The 22,928-nt window shown below is 38.2% G+C and overlaps 1 protein-coding gene across 1 annotated transcript; it reads left to right on the top strand.

The window, feature by feature from the left end:
• The first annotated feature begins 8,806 nt into the window (after positions 1 to 8,806).
• Positions 8,807 to 18,683, top strand: LOC139150110 (phospholipase A and acyltransferase 4-like). The gene is made up of 2 exons (XM_070722281.1): positions 8,807 to 9,377; positions 16,878 to 18,683. Exons 1-2 carry the CDS (start codon positions 8,934 to 8,936, stop codon positions 16,983 to 16,985), a joined length of 552 nt encoding a protein of 183 aa, XP_070578382.1. The 5' UTR covers positions 8,807 to 8,933; the 3' UTR covers positions 16,986 to 18,683.
• Positions 18,684 to 22,928: the final 4,245 nt, after the last annotated feature.

Here is a 22,928-nt window from a genome sequence, read left to right as displayed (position 1 = left end):
ATCCACTTTCAGAGTTACCGCACAAAATAGTGTTGTCCTCTACTCCATTTCTACCGCTGGCTGCGCTGCTCATGAAATAGGGTCAGGTATGTATCTTAAGAATGGCTGCAGTGATTGCGTTGAATTTATTATTTCCAACTTGGACCAACCTTCGAAGTTGGATTTGGTATACTCATAGAGTCATTTTACCTCCGTAGTTTCCCTATCCAAGCATCCTATGCCGACATTGAATGAAAATTTATTTTTGAATCATTGCCGTACATGCGAAAGCCAAACCATTGAATCGTAATATCTGCGACATCGGGATCGGGATAGACTTACAGATTTGGATAGACGCCAAATGTCGCACAGTCCTTGACAGATGGCAAGTTTTAAAAAATTGAAAGTCATTTACTGAATCACAGTCTGTGTTTGGAGGGACTGTGGCTGAATGCAACGAACTGAGCTGGTAGATGGCATTTGTATCGCCAATTTGGCTAAAATTAAACACTGGTCACTTAGCCTGATCATCTCGCCAAAACGCAATATTTTAATCATACATAAAGACTTTTGCGGGCGGTATCGAGCAAAAAACATCGGTCGGACGCGATATTGTCATATCAGTGCATGATGTTGCTCCCCGGCGATGCCTCCCCGCATTTTCTCACTTTTGTCGGAGGATATTCATGCTAGAATGACTATTTTTTTAAATGAAACATGACTGAAAACCATTTCCAGCAACACTTACCTGGTATTTTTTGTCCATTTTGACCGGACAAAAGATCTGATTGCCGACCCACCCGAAATTGTATACACCATTGGCTGACTATGTTTATGTGTGTCACCGAAGTCTTACTTTGATCGGTAGTTATTTCATCGGCCAAGTGAAACTTTCCTGGTATGGCGCGCGATTATTTGTGGTATATATCTTTGAGTCACACAAAATGACAATTTAATGGTAAGAGGGAGCTACATGAGGATCTCCTGCTTTGTAAAGCGGAGATGTATCAAAGGAAGGTGTTTGCCGTGTAACTTATCATAGTGAAACGAGTATGAAATAGTGTAAGTTGAAACGTCTCGGTATACTAGTATCTGTAAAGCTCACAATAAAAATGTTTTCATAATTCCAATTATTACACTGAAGATTTTGACGCTGAAGTATACAAGCTGTATATTTGTTAATTGCCAGATTAGGTTTTGTTTCCAAATTTACCGTTAGTCTTAAACTTTGATTACTTTGCAGCGACATATGACAGGATACAACAACATCGGACTCAGCGACCTGTCCGATGGAAACTGCTGTGTTATCTTATCAGCAGCTATCAAGTCCACTGGTGAGACCATATAAACAAACACGGAGCTTGAACTAGAGAAAGGGCAACATGGAAATCTATCAAAGTGTGACGAAGCGGCGAAAGCTATGATAGAGTTCAACGGAGGATGCATTTTTACGTCGCAATTACTTTACTTCGCTCGTTCAAATTTTCTGCGAGAATCGTATTATTCGAGTTTTTATTTTTGCGTGATATTCTGCTCAAATTTTAATCGGGCGAAGTGAAAATATTGCCAGCGTTAGTAAATATTACCACCAGAAATGACAATTAATATGACAATGAATCCGTTTACAAAATTGTTTGAGTTTGGATGAGTTTTAAAGTTAATGTTTTTAATTTTGTTTTATATTGTCCGAAGTTCTTTCACTTGGCTTGAGCACACCTGAAGTTGTAGACTTCGATCAGTTAGATTTTATGTGAGATTAGTTTAATTTGTGCCTGTTTAATTTTGCATCATCTTGTATATATTCAATTACGTATTTCCATGTTGCCCCTTTTCTGGTTCAAGCACAGGCGAACGAGGAGTCAGTAGTCTAAGAAATATGATATTAATATCATAATTATGAATATTAATATTTATCGATACGATCATGCTGGTATTACAGCAGGGTAGAGCGACCGGTTGAGCTATCGCCCTTGAAATGTAGTGCAAGGTCTTAAAATTCACATCCAGGAAAGACAATTATGCTCAATGCTTTATCGCATCGCCCTCCGCTTTGCGTCGGGCGATAGGCTGCGCCAATGTCCTCGTGCATCCTTTGCCGTATTTTCGTAATAACCTCATATAATCATACAGCATGTGCAAGTGCGTGAGTTTTGTACTCGAGCACAATTTATGTTGTCCAATATGCAAAATGTCCCAAAAAATAAAGAATATAGCGGGACACACTGTCCTTTGGTTTAAAAATCCTGGCTGCAACACAGTGATGACGTCAAAGGTGTATGTGTACTTATGGAAATGACGTCAAAGGTTACGTCCCAGAAGGGGCGATAAAATGTGGGGTTATTTAGGAAAGGGGAGAGTTGATAACAAAAATATCAAAAAGTTTTTCTATAGTGTACGGGGGATATTTCGAAAATTAAGCGCTGATGGCAGATATTTACTCATTTCCTAATATTTGCACGTTCCCTTTCCTATTAGCAGCATGGCATTCAGTGTTTCATACATATGTACCCAACGTGGTAAAATTAGCGCATGTGGAAATTCGGTTGTGTCGTGCAACATATTTTTCCCACAATAAATTGCACCGTTATGCCATGGAAAAAGCTGCCGAGGAATACCTTTCCCATCTACCTACCCGTATCACAGACAAATATGGACAGACTGGAAACGCAATAATGCCTTTTGTTCCATGGTCGTCTCGGTAGACGATTGCCTTTTCATATTAAAATGAGCTTCAAAGGTGTTAAACTTTTTGGAGGTTTTGTTTGTGGTTGATAATTGCACGAGATTATGCGAAAAATACGACGAGATGGCATCGTACTGCCAGTCGCGTAGCAACCATAGTTACTTTGTGAGCTCTCAGGCCAGAAACACCGCTTCACGCCAATCAAAACATAACACGCCAGCAGTTTCATAAACATGTCCTTCCTTGACGCACGTGTAAAAGACGGTATGACTGACCGTAAACCATTGAGTAAAACCAGACAGTATCGATAAAAAGACTTTCAAATTTGGTTCAAACACACTCATTATATATTCATAAAAATATGAGAGGAATTTTTAAAACGGTAAAACTCACTTTCCTGAAGCTCAAAACACTCCCGTTTTCGCCAGCACGTCAATTCCGCTCAGCACCACACGACAACAACAACACAAACTTTGCCGAACATACTTTCGCTTAACAATTGGCGAAAATCCGAAAATACCGAAGGATGCAAGGTCGGCACTCTTCGGAAAAGAGAGGAAAAGACATGGATTGGTTACGTAACCGCTTCACGCCTTAAACAATACCCGTTACGAGTCTGTCTATGTCTGTCTGTGCCCGTATGTAGTCCCTGTAAATGTGTCCAATATTGCCTACTCGTATACGACTTACGTCATGATATGAACAAATCTAAGCAAGAGTTTGCTTTGAAGTTACCGACAGTGTTATAGATTTAGTGATGAAAATCAACAACATATTTATTGTAAACGGAGGAAAAAGGTTATAGATTTTACGTTATTTATTAATTTGCACGTTCAAAGGTCGGAAATTACGGCGTTGGAAGTCGACTGGCAAGTATGTCTGTAATTATGAAGTTTGAGTCTTTGTGTTGCTGAGATATCCGTTAGCTTCATTCACTTTAAATGCTGAATGGCCCACGCCTATAGTCTGTCCTTCTTCCATGACGATTTGTGTTCTCAATGGTTGCTATTCTCTGTCAAGTTGAGTCTCCTTCTTCCTCATCAAAAGCAGGGTTCTCAAAGGTCGGCATATCGCCGTCAGTCGTTTCCTTGTCCACGTCACTGTTGGCGCCGTCTAAGCCTTATCTCATCCGCTACATCCTCGTTTCTTTTGTTTTGTTGTCCATCCTTTTGGCCTGAGAAACAAGACGGTCCTGTTATCTTTCGAGCAGAAATGCCAACAATTTCTATACCCAAGGTCTGCGCAGGTGTACATTGGAAGGATCTTTGCTCGGTAAGCTAGATATTTCTTAATGTTTATTGTAACATATAAATTTCACAACAATCATCCTTCAATTAAGGGGACTCTGGCGTAAGTTATGAGAATCACCAATATTTTCATGTACTGACAGTGACGTGTAGATACTATATAACCTTCAATATTAACCTGTTTACAGCCGTAATCCGGGTTTTCGACAAGCCTCCTTTATTAGATTTCTTGTGCAGATAAACGTTGGAATGGTCGTGCTTACCACTCCCCTTTCACCTGTTTACATCAATGTTACGATTATTTAGGTTCAGTAGAAGGCGTATTGCTAAAATATCGCAAAACTTTGTGTGGTGTGGGTCATCTATATCGCTAAATACCGATAAAGAAGTGAACATCAGTAATGGACTTCCAGTTGGAGACCGCATCAGTTCAACGTATCTGTATTAATATATATATCATACAATAGCCAAAAAACCTTACATTTAATAATCATGTTTTGTTATTAAAGACTTTTGACTATTATCGTCGGTCGGTTTATTAAATCTCGCGTCTTTCGTAAGAAATTTCCTGTAATGATGACCATAAATCTTACCGTAAGAAGATTTCTACTGTTTTCGAACTAATACGATATTGCTATCGAAAGGCTTGATGTTGAATTTTCAGTTATTTCATCCATCTCTATCCCAGATCTCTACGCAATGTTTTCCCACCAGATTTCTTCTGTCTCTCGATCCCCGCCGTCTCATGCCGTTTCTATTCCTTTCATACCTCTCTCTCTCTCTCTCTCTCTCTCTCTCTCTCTCTCTCTCTCTCCTCTCTCTCTCTCTCTCTCTCTCTCTCTCTCTCTCTCTCTCTCTCTCTCTCTCCTGTCTTCTTCCGCTTTTTCAAAATTCCTGTCCGTGGCAGCCTTTCGTTCTTCTCACAAACACACCATATATAATATAGTCTTCCATGGAGTCCTTATCGCAAGAAAGTCGCCAGGAGAGCTTGATCTACACTATTTTCCCTCTCCGACTTCGAGAAACGACGATGGATTTCTCTCAGTGGAATTGCCACCAACAGCGTACTTAAAAAGCTAAACGTTGCATACCACATGAACGATAACTGTAAATTGAAAGAAAAAAAGAAGTACAACAATAAGAACGGTAACATCATCTTCATTTTTAGCTCACGTGTTCACACACGTGAGCTAATGTCGCAGCGATGTCTGTCTGTCTGTCTGTCTGTGTGTCTGTGTGCCTATGTGTGTGTGTCTGTTTGTTTGTCTGTCTATGCGCTCGGTATCTCAAAAACGGCTCATCAGATCAGAATAATATCTGGTACATAGCTTCAGTTTGCAAATGGCAAGAACTGATTAGGTTTTGGTTTCTGTAGTTTGCTTACCTTTTGCTAATAATTAATGATTTTAGAAAAAACGGATATACACTGAGAATGACTGCACACAATTCGATGAGATTTGCTACAAATGTTGATTACATCAAGATATATCAGCTGTGAAAGTTATTAAGGGATGACATGAAAGATAATTGCTAATTTGCATATTTAATACATTTCGTCATTGGGGATATATATCTAAATTTACTCGATCAAAATTGACGAAACTTGGTATGTATATTGAAGATACTATGATTTAACATTATTGAAAGTCATTGAGCATTTTAACTTCTGCCAATTCCTAATTTGCATATTTAATTAACTTTCCTAATTAGCGATATATATCTGAATTGACTTGACCAATATTGATGAAACTTGCCACATATATTGAAGATACTGTGATACAACATTCTTGAAAGTCATTATGCATTTTTACTTCAGCCAATTCCTAATTTGCATATTTAATGAACTTTCCTAATTAGGAATATTTATCCGAAATTACTAAACCAAAGTTGACAAAACTTGCTATTTACATTAGAGATACCATGAAAAAACATTATTGAAAGTCATTAAGCATTTTTACTGTAGCCAATACCTTATTTGCATATTTAATTTACTTCATTATCAGGGATATTATCTGTATTGACTAGACCAAAGTTGACAAAACTTGCTATGTACATTAAAGATACCATGATACGACTATTAAAGTAACTCTAATGAACTTTCACAGTTTCGCTTAGCTTGAAGGACTTTACCAATGGAAATTGCACTTGCTATATAAAGTGGTGATATAATGACGGCGCTAGCAGTTACAGAAATTAATTATTTTTATATCAGCTAATGGTATATTTGAATACTTAATGACCTTTAGAGTTAACCTATGGTGAATATTGTTTATGATGTTGATCATAACAATTTCAATGAAGTTGCAAACATGTGGCAAAGGTTCGAATTTACACATAACTGCAAATATATTGATTCATTTTAATCGTAAGCTCATTACTGTAACGGACTGTCATGTGGCCTTAATGTGACCACACCACAAAGATACTGAACGAATAACGAACAGTAAATTTGTTGAGAAAAAAAAGAGGCCATACCATGCAGTTGATCGCTTGTACAAGAAACCCATGAAGAAAACTGCTATCATTGAACCACCAGTTGTTCCAAAAATCGTGTTGCCCATAGGCCTAACATAAATAGATTCCAACTGTGATGCTAAAATTGCCAAACCGATAGCCAACAGGCCTTACACGATTGCTAGTTAGAAGAGAAAAGTTAACAATCTCCTTCATAGTTTCATAGTTTATTGTTATTACTTGATTTTTGGCAATGGACTCGACTAGTCCTAATGGACTATGTCCATGGTCCACACCAGATAAAGTTTTATTTTCACCGTAGTACTTGCTTTGTTACCTTTTTTCTTGTATTTCTATCCAGTTAAATAAACAACATGTAATCAGCATTGAAATGATGGTTGGCTGACATGGAGATAGCATTTTGGGTTGAAAAGATTATTGCAGATTTTCAGTGTCAAAAATGAGTGAGCAACAAACCATTTTAGTTTTCCATCAGTTTGGAGGATGATGAGGACGTTAATTTTATCGTCTGACGGAACAAATATTCGTCTTTCGGAAAAATATTTCGATTATAGATCGATATAATATCTTTCACGCCTTGATTGGACGGGTGAAGGTTTTAACGGCATTAATTTATTTTTTTTGCCAGCAGTCGTAACCAAAACAAATTAAGATGCATACTTAGGACTTTTCCAACATATGTATCTTCCTTGTCGTTCACGTAAACTAACTTTCCTGTTCGTTTTGAACGCCAACGTCGCCATGGTTTCACAAAATCTTCCAGAGTGACAGCGATAAGGGCGTTAACACCTCCTGCAACTGTTTGCAAACAAAAGGTTAAATGGATCAGATAGATTTGAGAGTTAACGCTTCACCATCATCATTATCATCGTCATCATGATCGTCGTCGATAAACACCCCACCACCACAATAATCGTTATCATCATCATCACCACCACCGCTACAACAAGATCACAATGCACGAGACACAATTATATAAATCCTAAACGATAAAATATTGTCACCTTAGAGTGCCTGCTAATATAGAAGACATGAACAGACCCATGAAACTTGGATATGACCAAAGTGGTCACTCACAAAATATACCATAATCTTCATAAAAAATAAAATAAAAACAGAAACTTCCAACATTTACAATTATGGTAGAATTAACTTAAATAACGACAATCATCTCAACAAACCTTCATTGCTTCAACAAGCGTAATGAGCTCAAAATAAATAGGAGAAATTATATAGCCCCGATAGATTAAAATATTGATATGAAATGTTCAACACAGGGGATGGGGCACTGTTTTGTGCATGAAAATTGAAGAGTGTCACTTTTTCATGCACCGTCATTTAGAAAACCCTCCTCCTGTGAATTACTGCCCATTCCGAAAGCAAGCTCCCCAACAATGACGGAAGGGCCACCTGAAGACCAACTCATATATTTTTTCAGAATTTTCGAGGTAGTGGTTGAGCATGGAATGTTCTAATGTTTACTAGTCGTGAAGTGGTGATTTAAATTACTTTGACCTTATTCCATCACGCTGCCCCAACAACAATAATTTACCACTCGCTGACTAAAGGTTTAACCACCTTTTGCGTAAGTGAATAAACGGTTTGAGAGGGCAAGCCTTCTCCATCCTAACTTGTCAGAATCGGATACATGTCTTGGGTTTGACTTTATATACGAGACAATCAAAAGCATAAAACGTAAAATGTGAACCACGAAGATTACTGTTTTAATCAGCCTTATAGTACTTTTGGTGTAAAACTTGTTGTGTTAAAAAGAGAAGAAAAATCTTCACTATGGTATGGCGTCAAAAACAAACTATGTTACATTATCGGGGGATCAAAAGGTCTGGACATTTAGTTAAATATTGTCCAAAACAAAATCTCAGTCTCTATACTATACTAAATGAACCAATTCATGTATACCTATAATGATACTGTATACGTATATTTTTATCTAGATTTTATTAACAGCTTTCATTTACTTTCTCCATAAATTTTTATCAAAAGCGAGTCATAAATAGTGACAAAACAAATAATGTAATGTATTATTGCACAACACACGTCATAAAGCTACTACTGTGCATGTGACCATGGAGGTAAACATGTGACAGATATTACTGCACCCTTGTATGCCTTAAGGGAGACCACACCACTGTCGCGTATTGTGATGATATTGTGTGTCACTCTTGGCCTGGAGTTCTTATTGTGTTTTCATGTTAACAGCCATATTTTACGCCATAGTATGTCATACATGATACGGCCACATTTTATATGATTGCCTGACGATTATTGTTTTCCATATCACTTGTAACATGGCCTGTGAATGGACTAAACAGCTACAGGCAATATTTACATATTTTTATATAAGATGTCATTGCATTGGTTGATAAATATAGATATTTCAGCATGAAGTTCCCCGTTTTCTATTCGTGAACGTACTGTTCCCGGAAGAAGAGCCATGATGTTTTTAACTAGAAGCAAGTACCACAGACACGTCAGTAGTGCCAGGGAATTAAGCGACTGGGTGTAAAGTTGTTGACAACGCATTCAAAATGTCAGCACTTTCACGTTCTGGTAGTGGTAGCTATGATAGGCACAACCAAACTGTGTTGGATTCTTGCAATCCCGGAGATTTGCTTGAGTTCAATCGCGGCTTCATTTCACATTGGGGCGTATATGTCGGCGAAGAACAGGTAGTGCACCTCACCGGTGAAAGCGGTAGCGAAGATACTATCGGTGGTTCGCAATACGTCTTCTCTGTCTGGGGAAAGCAGTTCACGAAAGCGAAAGTGAAGCGTGAGAATTTCTGGGACATCGTGAAAGATTGTAAAGCGAAAATCAACAACTACAGCGACCGCAGAGAGTGTCCGGCCTCTGCAGAAGAGATTGTCGAGCGAGCTTTGTCTAAACTCGGTAGAATTGGCTACAACGTTCTGTGGAACAACTGTGAGCATTTCGCCAAATGGTGTCGATATGGCAAGGAAGAGAGCAGCCAGGTAGCGTAAATATTCTGTTGTATTGAGTTTAAGAACACGGCAGGGCGTGATGTCCATTGTTCTGATGAACAACCACAACCTCTCACCTAACACAAAATAAAAGGCTTTTCGTAAGATCAGGAGAAAACACTAAAACGAAAGTGAAAGAACCATGTTATGTTTGAGTGTTTGATAAAGCATAAATGTTTGAACAACGCAGCTAACATTTTTCGAGCCTATACACATAGTGAAAAGCTGAAAAAAGCCATGGACTATTAAAGAATAACATTAGAACAGCAACGATACAAAGAAGAATAAAGGCAGCCAAGTTTGAAATATTGTAACTATACGTGTTTTTGCATGAAAATATATGGTTCTAACGTGTTTTAAAGAAATTAAGATATACATTGGGAATTAATAGCCCTTCATAACTGTATTCCTCATACAAATTGAAATTCTCCCCTCACCGCCAGTTTTCCCAACTCCCCGGAAGGAAATCTTCCAGCGTCCCCTCTATCCACCACACTAACTCCCCATTTCTCTGTGCCAAACATCGGCAAACTCCTAGAAACAACGAAATCGTCCATCCTCAGTAATCCACAGTGCTTTGTCCATAGTATGTGTATATGGTATTCCCATATTTGCTTTTTTTATAATATTAATAATATGAAACCCGTATTCTTGCGGCAGAGTTGTTTTTACTTTCGTTTGTTTGGGAAAGCAGATAGCATAAATCATAGAAATGCTTCGTCGTAGTTGGAAGACGGTAATGTAGCCCTGCTGTGAGTGGGAAAGTGAGGAGTACACTGCGGTTGGTTGCAGCACATCAGGCTTCACAATAATGTGTGTAGCCAGAGATGAAGGAATATTTTACTTTGCTCTTGCAAGCATATTTCAGACTTAATGCACACTAGTTTATTACATGCCTCGATGTCTGTGCAAATCAGTGCATTGATTTGAATAGTACCATCCGGGTAGTTGGCGGGCTGGTGAACGATGTACTGACCGGTTTCTATGGTTACCCGGTCCAGTGAAGCTCTTCGACGTTTTCGACGTCAAAGTAGACACTTAACGCTAGAAGTAAAGTATCCTTACGCGCACAACCATTGAGACTTTCGTTAAAATCTGCTTGATGCTGGTCAATAATGGTAAAATTGTTTGAAAATGCTCTGCATGTAACTAAATGTCATATAGTATTAACTGTGAAGAGGCATGTAATAAAAATATTACCTGTATATTGATGGCGCAAATACAGCGATCTGATTGGTCGAGACGCGAAAAGAACAGTGGTATATTGGCGATATACCACGGCTGGCATACGCGTGAGCTCTCAACTTGAGCAAAAATCCGTTTTTGACGTTCCACGCCAGAATTTCAATATACTGGTATGATATGATAGCAATAAATCACACCCAGCGACGGTATATCACTCAATTTTGACCAATTCACTGATATATATCGTGAACTGGTCAAAATCTCGTTGAATACCGTCGCTATGGGTATGCTTTATTGCTTAATTACTACACCTCACCCATTCAACGTGCACTGCCATTGGTTAAACACGACTCACGTGACATGTAAAAGAACGTGATGATGCCCTCTGCGAACGTGATGATGCCCTCTGCGAACTTGATGATGCCCTCTGCATTTGATATTCCATGGATGACGTCATTTTACTTACTGCGCATCCTTTCTGCGCAAAACAAATTGTCGTTCGCTTTGTTGTACTTTGCAGTTGGCAACTTATGGCTGCGAAACGTCATGCAGAGCTGTCACCGGCACAGTTAGACGATATTTTGATGCAGGTAAACAGCAAACGAACGAAAATGGCAACAAGGAATGCAATTTCTGTGTTCAGCGACTATACAAGCAACAAATTGGGATACGCCACCGAGGAGATCGGCAAACTTTAGCGGCAACCCTGGACTCGGCACTGACAACATTTACGCTGAGGTTCGGACTCAGAAGGCGAACTGTACTCGAAGAAGTACTTTGTGTTTTTGTTTCTTTGCATGTTTGCTTGTTCGGTGTAATAAAAATAATAACACATGAGAGCTTGGGCAAGATCACGATTTTTGCCTGCCCTCGGGCTGGTGGTCATGATCGAAATACGGATGATGCCTCGCCTACGGCTCGGGCATCATCAGTATTTCGGTCATGACCACCATCCCTTGGGTAGGCAATAAATCGTGATCTTGCCCTCGCTCTCATGTGTTATTGCTTAGATACATACGCACTGCTTGTGAACATGTGAGTCATAGGCTGAACTGAGTAATCAGTGCCTTTCACATGCACTCATTTGGCACATGAACTAAAAGTCATATAAATGTAAATTTAAATGTCAAGAGAATGGTAACTGCATCTTTATGTTACAATACTTTCATGATTGATTTGGTGTCTGATATATTACATCTACATTTACTGTGATCTGGCAGGCATATTTCAGACATGTAATTCTAAATGCTGTGACGAGAATGGTAACTCTATTTTCATGACTATAACATAAATTTATGACAAAATTTGGTGGTAGTAGCCTCGCACAATCAATGAAGGACAAGTTATTGACAATGGCATAGTCCCAACTTGTAATTGAAGTGCCCATGAGAAAGAAATGAGGATGGCAAAGACCTGTGTGTCACTTGCACTGATGCCCATATTGGATTGGATTGTAAACATGTAGACATTAGCATGAATTGCATAGGGTAATGTCCTTGTGCCAAGTTGCATGTGAACAGAATTAGGTATGTCATGCACTTGTTTTTGAAAAGTAAAAATTCAACTACTCTGCAAGAAACTGGTCCGGGCACGTCTGAGTAATGGCTCTTGACATAAAAAATCAGAACCAGACTCCATCCTCTCCAAGGACTTGTTATCAAAGTACCCATTTACAAGTGGGGACTGTGTCATCAACGATGACTTGTTTTGGGTAATTTCGTCAGTTGTGTGTTGATTTTGACATCATTGTTGACTTCGATCGCTAAAGATAGTGTGTGCTTATATGTTGATCGATTTAGGAAGTACGCGCATTTAAGAATCATGGCATGATCCCACATGGCAATTTTGCATGATCATACTTAATCCGAGATTGCACTTTAGCACGGTCACCAAAAGTAATGTTGTTTGTTTCACTGATGTTACCTATATTTCCGGTAAAAGACCAACAGAATTTCCTCGTGGCTACTTGAAATCGTACACTGGCGTACATGTAATTGACAACATCACTATGCTTTTAATAATGTAGTAGACTCTCATACTATGAATACATCGACTGCATAGTGCATATGTGTGCAAGTCACTCTGTATCATATCAAAACATTGTAAGTATTGCTACGTTTGAGCTGCCCAAAACAAGAATTTACAGTTTACGAGAAAATTATCTTACATGTAAAACTCAGTTCTACTGTGAACAAAATGCAATCTATGTTGTATAACTATTGTAAATAGCAGCATATTATAAATATTTTGTACCTATTACTGTATCAGGAAATCAGAAGGAAACAAACTAGTCAGAGAAATTGTAGTCTTAATGATGCTTTCCAATTTTAATATTTGTCTCTTGGCACACACACTAATGACTGTCAGACGACATTTCCATATCTTTTTATATTCAATTTCTATGATATTTAGTATGCTTTTCGATATTGCATGTCCTTCCCTGCATTACGTTATTCAAAATTAAATTTGGTTTTTGCCTATACAGACTTATTTAGTCTGATAGATTTAAAAGATGCACTGTTGACTTACAGTCTCCAAATTTTTTTTCATTGAACATGTACTGTAGATAGGTGTACATCCCGAATACTGTGTGCATGTGGTGAGTGTAACAAACAAATGTTTTTTAGTCAATGGCCCAAATTTATTTTCTATTTGATGGACAATCGATACATGTATAATCAATGCCAACAATCCAGGTTAAGTAATTAGACTAGCTATTGTCCATTAAGGAATGGTTTGTTGCTATATTTTTCTCCCCTTCTGTATTATATAAGTTCACCATTTCCTGTTTTAGATATTGTTGATCCTATTGAGTCCCATGTCTTAATTCACTTTCACACATATCAAAGCTATTGATACTTAGATTCCACACTTGAATTTACGCTGAAGAAGTAACCAACCAGTTCAAATAACTTTCAATTATGTCCAAACAATTTCACTTTCTGACAAACTTCACATTTACGGCAAATAATAAATAAACACTAAGGAGTACAAAGGACGTCGGTGCCCCTGGGCCCAATGTTTTTCTTGATTTTGAAAGGAATTGGTCTACAGTTTCCTTCTTGAAAGTTTAAGCGAAATTTTATTCTTTCAATTTTTAGGTGCGTACTATCTTAAATAGTGAAATTACCATTATTATACTTTCAAATTTAGGTTTTTACTATTTATCTGTGATTGAAATTTTTAAAAATAAAAGTCGTCTGTAACGTTATGTCATGTCAGTTGTTTACTCAAACTACCGTGATTGTCATATCATACAACTTTCCAGAAATTCTAATCCAGTTTCTTACAAATCTACTATCTATACATCCCTCTCAAACTCAAAATTCCCTCAAGCTTCATGCGTTTTGTTCTGAAATATGAGAAGAAACAGTAAATTTGCATTACAAAAACAACTTGAGACATGGTAACACATTACACACTTTATTCTTCACAAAATCATCACAAATCTTAACCTTTCAGTAATTGGTTGATAATTTATCGGAAGGACTTTGTCAGTTTTCAACACAACCAAGTACAATTTCACAGCGTAATGTACATACTTCTTTTATCAACCAGTTGACAAATGATTGGAACCAAATGCATGATCATCACAGGTGCAAATATGCAAATATACATTTCTTCTTGAAGTTCAAATTTTATGAGCACAAAGTTAACAATGTTTTGGAATTTAAAGAGTCAAACATGAATTATTTACATCCCCCTTCATATTGTTGCTCAATCAAGGCTGGGGGTGGGATGGTCAAGTCGTATTATATATGAAAGACGTAAAACCTGATCTTCCCTTCACCCCTCCCCTCAATGTATCGAAACTAACAATGAGCTGAAGGTTCTCTTATATTCTATTCATCAACATGACATGTAGTCTCGTATCTGAGTACGCTTGAAGAGAAGACTCTCCTGTATCATTGTTTTTTATTTGCTTTATGCTATTAGTCCCAACGGACACCGTCCGGGGGATTTGTAGGTTTGGTCGTGTCCGTGCGCCCGTCCGTGCGCCCGTTCATGCATATATCTCAGAGATGCCTTGAGTGATTTCATTCACACTTGGTACAAGCATTACTTACTATGTCATGCATATGCAAGTCGATTTGTTTTGTAATATGATCCAATATGGCCACCAGGCGGCCATTTTGTTACAATTTTTTTCATATACGGAGCCATTACTCAGGCACATCTCAACCGATTTAATTCTAAGTTGGTATAAGGGCATCGACCTATGTCATACATATGTACGTCAATGTGTTTCACGATATGATCCATTATGGCTGCATGGCGGCCAAATTATGCACATTGATTTGTTTTACGATAAGGTTGAAAATGCTCAGATATCCGATTTTATTCAAAGTTGGTAGAAAGACATTGACCTATGCCATACATATGTACAATGATTTTATTCTAAGTTGGTACAAGGATATTGACTTATGTTATACATATATAGATCGATTTGTTTCACGATATGATCCAATATGGCCGCAGTGCGGCCATTTTGTTACAATTTTTCATGTCCAAAGCCATAACTCAGCATGTCTCATCTGATTTTAGTCAACGTTGGTGCAAGGACATTGACCTATGTCATACATATGCATGTGGATTTATTTCATTATATGATTCAATATGGCCTCGTGGCGGCCATTTTGTTACGGTTTTTTAGCTACTATAGACTATAGTCTATAGAAGCTATTAGGATGGATATCCGTCCGGCGTCAGTCTGTGTGTCTGTATGTATGTCGGTCAGTCTGTCAGTCTGTCTGTCTGTCTGTCTGTCTGTATGCCTGTGTGTATGTATGTATGTATGTATGTATGTATGTATGTATGTATGTATGTATGTATGTATGTATGTATGTATGTATGTATGTATGTATGTCCGTTTGTGAGGCGTCCGTCCACTCAAATATCATGAGAACCATAGTACTTACTCATTTGATATTTGTTGTGTAGATGAAAAATATGATTTTGAGAAACCAGTTTTTTCAATTTTTTGATATTGTTGAAAATATGCAAATTAGCGCCAAAAAAGGCGTTTTTCGTAAAAAATCTTCTTCATAACCACTGGTCAGACAGATTTGTTATTTGGTATACAGGTCCCTTGGGATAACCCAACTTAGATTTGTTCAAATTGTGATGAAATATGCAAATCTGTATTTTTAAGGAATTTTTTTGGTCATTTTGGTCAAAACTTTATTTTAACAAACCGCTCGTCTGACAACTTTGATATTTGGTATACAGGTTCCTACAGATGAACTTAATATGATATATTGAATATATGACGAAATCTGCAATTTTGTATTTTTGGTGCAATTTTTGCCATTTTTGGTCAAAAATGTGTTTCTCAAAAATACTTGTCTGATGCCTTTGATATTTGGTATACAGGTTCCTAGGGGTTGTCTTAGTGTGATATATTGAAATTTGATGAAATCTTCAATTTTTGTATTTTTGGGTCAATTTTTGCCATTTGTGGTCAAAATATTTGTTTCTCAAAAGTTACTCATCTGATAGCTTTGAGATTTGATATACAGGTTCCTAGGTTGTATCTTAATGTAATATATTGAAATTATGATGAAATCATCAATTTTGTATTTTTGCAGTTAATTTAGCCATGTTTGGTAGGGCCGTCCTGAAATGAGCTATCAAAGATATCCACCTTCTTCATCAATACATGTCACAAAAAGTTATTCTGTACTTAACACAGCAGTGCTCTGTCAACTGTTGGGTCGCTTTTTTTTTCAAAACCGCTGATCAGACAGCTTTAATATTTGGTTTACAGGTCCCTAGGATGACCTTAGTGAGATAATTTCATACAGTCAGGAAATACTTAATTTTGTATCCATGTCTATAGTAGCTTCAGGGACTTTGGCCCTATGTTTTCATGTCCAGAGCCATAACTGAGACACGTATCAACCGATTTTATTCAAAGTTGATCTCAGAGTGTTGTAAATACACTTCAATGACACTTAGCGGTATCATTTAAATTAATCGCTAGTTTGCATTTACATTATGAATTTTGTTTAAAGTGTTATGATAGAATGCAAAAATGTTTGGTAACATACTGTCGATTTATTACTAATTGACTCATTTAATGACCATTTGTAATTAGGATGGCGGCCTAAATTGGTTTTATGTTTTCACCACCCTAGAACTCTTTCTCGGCCATTAAGCCCCATCTGTATTGCGGTATTTTTAATCACAGACCTAATTATGAAGAGGACTGGATCCTCTCCAAGGACTTGTAATTAATTAAAGTACCCATTAACAAGGGGGAACTGTGTCATAAACGATGACTTAATTGTTTTTAATTTTTTGCAGGTCGATGGTGTTCTAATGGGCCTCGGAGTTGCAGGCGCAGTTGGAGCAGTTGCTGGACTGTTGTATGCAGTCACAGGGCGAGAGAAAGAAAGGACACAAAAAAAATAAGCAGTTCCAAGATGACAGGAGATCAACTGATTCTATCTCCCAGTTGTTCAAATTATTACCCTGCTTTTCTAACATATGATCCATCATTTTCAAGTCTTCTTCGGAAGGTAGATAGCAACTTATTTCAGTGCAATGAAACTCTTATCAAATTCAACCAGGTAACTATTACATAGAAAATTCCATTCACAAGATATGATGCGATAATTAGCTGACTTAACAAAGTGATTATATCGCATTACTGCTATCATTTTGTATGCAAAGGCTACACACCCTTAGTATATACTCTTACTAAATACATTTACCACCCTTTTAGCTGCCATTTCATGTTCATATTTTTTTTAGTTTCACGGGATTATTTTCCCATAGCAGTGCTTTTCTTCCGTACTCATGTTTCTGCATTCATTTGCATATGTTATTCTTAAACAGAGATTCTGATTTGCTTTCCAACTATCTGATTGTACAATGTATGTACCATGGCAGTCCTTCATGGAAGGAAGGAAGGACTGCTACCAAAACACAGTCACACTTTTCATTGTTGTAATGATGATCTTCATGTATGTCACTGACGGTAGATAACATTATAACAAATTCTGACAACTGTTATTTCCTGATGCTGTTCATTGTGAATTTTGTCGTATCAATTTAAATAATACATTACAAAGAGTAGCATTTACATTATCAGTAGTATCCCAGAGCTCATCAAAAGAAATTTCAATTAAAAACTGTTATCAGGTCTTCCTTATTTGACTCTTCTGATGTATGCTGAAGAATCTTGAATTGAAATCGCAAAAACTTAAAGTTTCGACACAGAGTTATTGCTTTTATATGATTTATTTTCACCAAGAAAAGGTATGATCACAAATCAAATCAAACAAATGTGTGTAAGTATTTTGATTGTATACAATCAAACAGTGTTTACAGAAGTAGGTGAAAGGCTAGAAAATAGTCCAAAACGGACTAATCTAATCTAGCCAATCAGAAAACTAGTTAAATAACATAGAAGAATTTAACAGCTACAGTTAATAATAAACAAACACATCAAATGGAGTGTCAAGAGAAGCATTCAAATATTTGCATAACAAAAAACCGTTTTCAAGTAAGGCCACAACTCAGGAAAGTCTAAACGAGACACATAGATGCAACGTCCGAGCTCTGCGGACAATTTTGTGCAAACGTGGAAGTGTTTTTTCGACAGTTTGTCATATTGTTCTGAATTCATGTGGTTAACATTCTTCACTAATCCAACCCAGTGTTGTCATCTTTCATCACTGTAACACAAAATCTACCCTGGTTATGTGTTATTATTTCGTATCCTTTGTCTTGTTTTCCCTTCAAAATTTATACAGGTATTCGATTTTACTTTGTTAATTTTGTGAATTTGTTTCGGTGTACTTTGTCAGTATGATTTTAAAAACTGACTCTACAGTCATAGGTGTTTTTGTGCACGTGCAAATTTGATATTGGTCTAGAGAGAACATAGTTTAGCTTGAAACTGTTTGAGACCAAATTTAAACTTATAATAAAAGGTCACATTTGAAAGATTTATATATATATATGTTGGAAAACATGTGAGGAAACCTTTTTAATGTAACGTGGTTTAAATGTAGATATGTGTCAGATTTAGCTGAACCACTCACAATAACAGCGGATGCTTTTGAATGAATGTACAAATGTGAATAAAACAGTGTGCCTTGTCAAGCTAGCTGTCTAGCTGGTGAGATATGCTTATGTTCAGAATAAATTGGTTGATATTACAATGGAGGAAGGAGAACGATTTTTTAATTGAAAGTAAATTGCAACATTCCTTATTTTAAAACACCATATACACACTTGAGTTTTACAATGAGAAACTGCTAGGGACCACAACTTGGACCAAATGACTTGTGCTTACAATTATACAAAGGTCAGGCGAGGTCACACTTTCGCAATCCGCCTGCTCTTGGGACTATTACAATTGACAATATCTTCCTCGGCGAATCGCCATGCGAGAGGATGTCGGGATACAGACACAGCATAGAGACTCAAGTCTGCGCAGATAACACCGTTTATTTCTTATAAATGGATGCTACATGTTGCTGGATAGTTCCTTCTCCCAAGATGTTGTCCCTTCGTCTGAGCCGGTGTTCGTAAAGACACCTTCTATATACAATTCAATCTGTACAATCCTTATTTACATACAAATGAAATGCAAACTCTCTCCCTGATAGTAACGTATTTGGTGCCAAGGTACCTACATGTATCTATGACCAACACCATAAACACGAGAACAGTATGTACTTGCTAGATTTCTCACATAACGTATAGCCATCGTACATAATTAACAAGTCTGAACCTGATTATTGTGCAGAATTGACGTGAAAGTCAATGACCTCTGTAACAGGACTTGTTCACAACCAAAGCATGATACCCACAGGCGCTTGGCACATTGCTGGGATAATAATCGTATTTAATATGTAGAATGTCTATATACGACTTGATTATTCAATAAAAGAATCACCGTACGTGATATTAGTGTAGGCCTATAGGCCTACATGTTGACTGGCATTATATACGAATGGCTATGGCTGCCTGGCTCAGGCCCGGCGAACGCACTGCATAATCATCAATGTGTAGAATGTCTACATGACTTGATTAATAAAGAATAACGGTACGTGGTATTACTGTACATGTCGGCTAGCTGAACCGAGCGGCTATAGAGCTCTGCAGGGCTTGGGCCAGGCTTGGGCCCGTTGTCCACTGCTGCACAGACAGGAAGGGAAGGTCTGAAAGCTTTTCACCGCATTTCATAAATCAGTGAAATTCATGAACTCTGAGCGTTTCCGGTGATAAAAACTGGTCAACGGTCAGATGGTTGCATAAACAATCGATCGACTGGTCTCTTTTGCCTAAAATCATACCGTACCATATGCTACTGGCGAGAAATCGTCCTGAAATCGGCTGGGCACACCAACCCAGCGCCGGCCATTTTGAATCAGCTGCATGCAATGTACGCGTTAGCTGTGGGTCCATAGCTGTGGTGTTTCAGACGGGATTCCTGCCTTTTACGGGCCGGTTTTGACTTTTCCGATTTTTAACCCCGCCACCACAGCTATGGGATATTCCATAGACAAGCGTCCAAATCCGCCGCAAGCACCCTTTGCGCAAGTTTGCTCGACGATATTTCGAAAAATTTTCCATCCAAATTACAAATTGCCAACACTCATCGACAGCTTGGTTATTAGGGACTCACCAGACCAGAAATCCGCTCAAAATTCACTGAAATATCGCCTTTTTTCTAAGTTTGCGCGACATGACTACACGTAGACCGCCATTTTGCTAGCGTAAAACTGTTGGTCGAGGATCCCTGCAGTACGTCACTACAGTGACGTAGGGCCGTGACCTCTCAACTTCTGAACACAAACTAACTTACGGCCAGCATCCGCGCGGCGCGCCACGAATAATTATAGATCCTAGGACTGAACTTTTTTCCCCCAAGTAAAAGTTTGGTTTCAGTTTTGTGAGACTAAGAATGTCCATAAGACGAACGATGGTCATCGATATCACACGATGAATCTCTCAGTTTGTGTTTAGAAGTTGAGAGGTCACGGCCCTACGTCACTGTAGTGACGTACTGCAGGGATCCTCGACCAACAGTTTTATGCTAGCAAAATGGCGGTCTACGTGTAGTCATGTCGCGCAAACTTAGAAAAAAGGCGATATTTCAGTGAATTTTGAGCGGATTTCTGGTCTGGTGAGTCCCTAATAACCAAGCTGTCGATGAGTGTTGGCAATTTGTAATTTGGATGGAAAATTTTTCGAAATATCGTCGAGCAAACTTGCGCAAAGGGTGCTTGCGGCGGATTTGGACGCTAGTCTATGGAATATCCCATAGCTGTGGTGGCGGGGTTAAAATCGTAAAAGTCAAAACCAGCCCGTAAAAGGCATGAATCCCGTCTGAAAACACCACAGCTATGGACCCACAGCTATGTACCGTCTGCATACAACCTTAGCAGATGACGTATTTCTCATTGGACATGATCCAATGAACGGAAAAAGAAAATGGAAACATTTTGGTGCTGTATAGCATATTTCAACGAGTACACAAATACAATGCCCGACATGTACAAGAGACACGTGTTAGTTTATTAAATTTTGTTGTGTTCATAATAAATGCGTCAAGTAGAACTCTATGACACCAAGTGATTCACTTTAAGGGTTACAGTACAAAATAGTCTGGTCCCTGTCCCATTTCTACCGCTGGCTGCGCTGCTCACGAAAATATGGTCACTTCTCGGTATTGTGAGAGTGGCTATCAATTGGTCAATAGTACGAGTGCATTGATCGCGTTGAATTTTAATTTCCAACTTGGAGCCACCTTTGAATTTAGATTTCGTATGCCCATACAATAATTTTACCTCCATTGTTTCCCGAACCAAGTCATTGCCGTACAACGGTACATGCGCAATTAGGGATATAGATGGTATGTCACCATGGTCACCAGCTCACATCTGAGAAAAATTACAGACGATAATCGTCATTTCACCACTAAATGCCCATCATAGAAGAAGAGAGTAGGAAGCTGTGCAAATACTTAAATGTTCGATGTTTCGTCGTCAAATTTCCAAGTTTGCCCCCATACAGGCGAGCTGATCACATGACCTTGTCAGGTGGCTGTTCTCATTAATATGGAGGCAAACTTCTAATTGAAACCTGACCCTATTTTCGTGAGCAGCGCAGCCAGCGCTGGAAATCACAAAAGTAGGAGGGGAGGGCCGCTCAAGATGAAAACGTCTAACCAATGGATGTTTAAAAAACGACTCGTGGCAAACTTTGGGAATTTTGACTGTTCTTCTTTTGTATGTGAAGTCTTTCCTTACGCCATGTTTAGGGATTTTACAGATGAAAATTCAAAATGTTTTAATGTAAAAAGTGACCCATTCGAGCAGGACCTACCTGTATACCTTTCTATTTAGAGCACCCAGGGGCAGTACAAGTACATTATAATTGATACACTCGTGACAAATGGTAGAAATATATGCGATTGGTCTGTGGGTAAGAATGATGGCACGAGCGGTACCGAGCAAAAACATCGGTCGGACGCGATATTGTCATATAAGTGTATAATGTTGCTCCCCGGTGCTTTCCCATATTTCTTCACTTTTGTCGGAGGAAATTCATGTCAGGGTGAATATTTTTAAAAATCAAACACGACTGAAAACCGTTTCCTAGCAATATTTACTCTGCTTTTTGTCAATTTGTCAAAAACTCAAATTGCCGACCCACCCGATTGTATCTGCACCATTGGCTGACTGCGTTTATGTGTGTCACCGAAGTCGTATTTGATCGGTTGTTTTTCATCGGCCCAGCGAAACTTTTCCTGGTAGGGTTATTATTGATGGCGATTATCTGTGATGATGTACATATACATGCCTCGGTTTGAGTCACACAAAATGACCAATTGTAAGAAGGAGCTGCATGAGGATCCCCTGTTCTATAAAGCGGAGATGTATCAAAGGAAGGTGTTTGCCATGTAACTTATCATAGTGAAGCGAGTATGAAATAGTATCAGTTGAAACGTCTCGGTACTAGTATCTGTAAAGCTCACAATAAATACGTTTTCCTAATTCCAATCATTGCACTACAGATTTTGACGCTGAGGTATACAGCTGTATATTTGTTGTTTGCTAGATTAGGGTTTTTTCCAAATTTACCTTTTTAGTCGTAAACACTGATTACTTTGCGGCAACATATGACAGGCTACGACAATATCTGACTCTGTGACCTGTCTGCTGGAAGCTGCTGTATTATCTTATCAGCGGCTGTCAATTTCACTGGTGAGACCATATAAACAAACAGAGCTTGAAGCAGAGAAAGGACGTATGGAAATCTATCGAAAATGTGACAAAGCTGCGAAAGCTATGATAGAGTTCATCGGAGGATGCATTTTTACCTTTGAATGTCCAT

Source organism: Ptychodera flava, chromosome 14 (genome assembly GCF_041260155.1).
Source record: "Ptychodera flava strain L36383 chromosome 14, AS_Pfla_20210202, whole genome shotgun sequence".
NCBI classification, from domain to species: domain Eukaryota; kingdom Metazoa; phylum Hemichordata; class Enteropneusta; family Ptychoderidae; genus Ptychodera; species Ptychodera flava.
The sequence above is the reverse complement of the archived record's forward strand: the minus strand, read 5'-3'. Positions and strand labels throughout refer to the sequence as shown.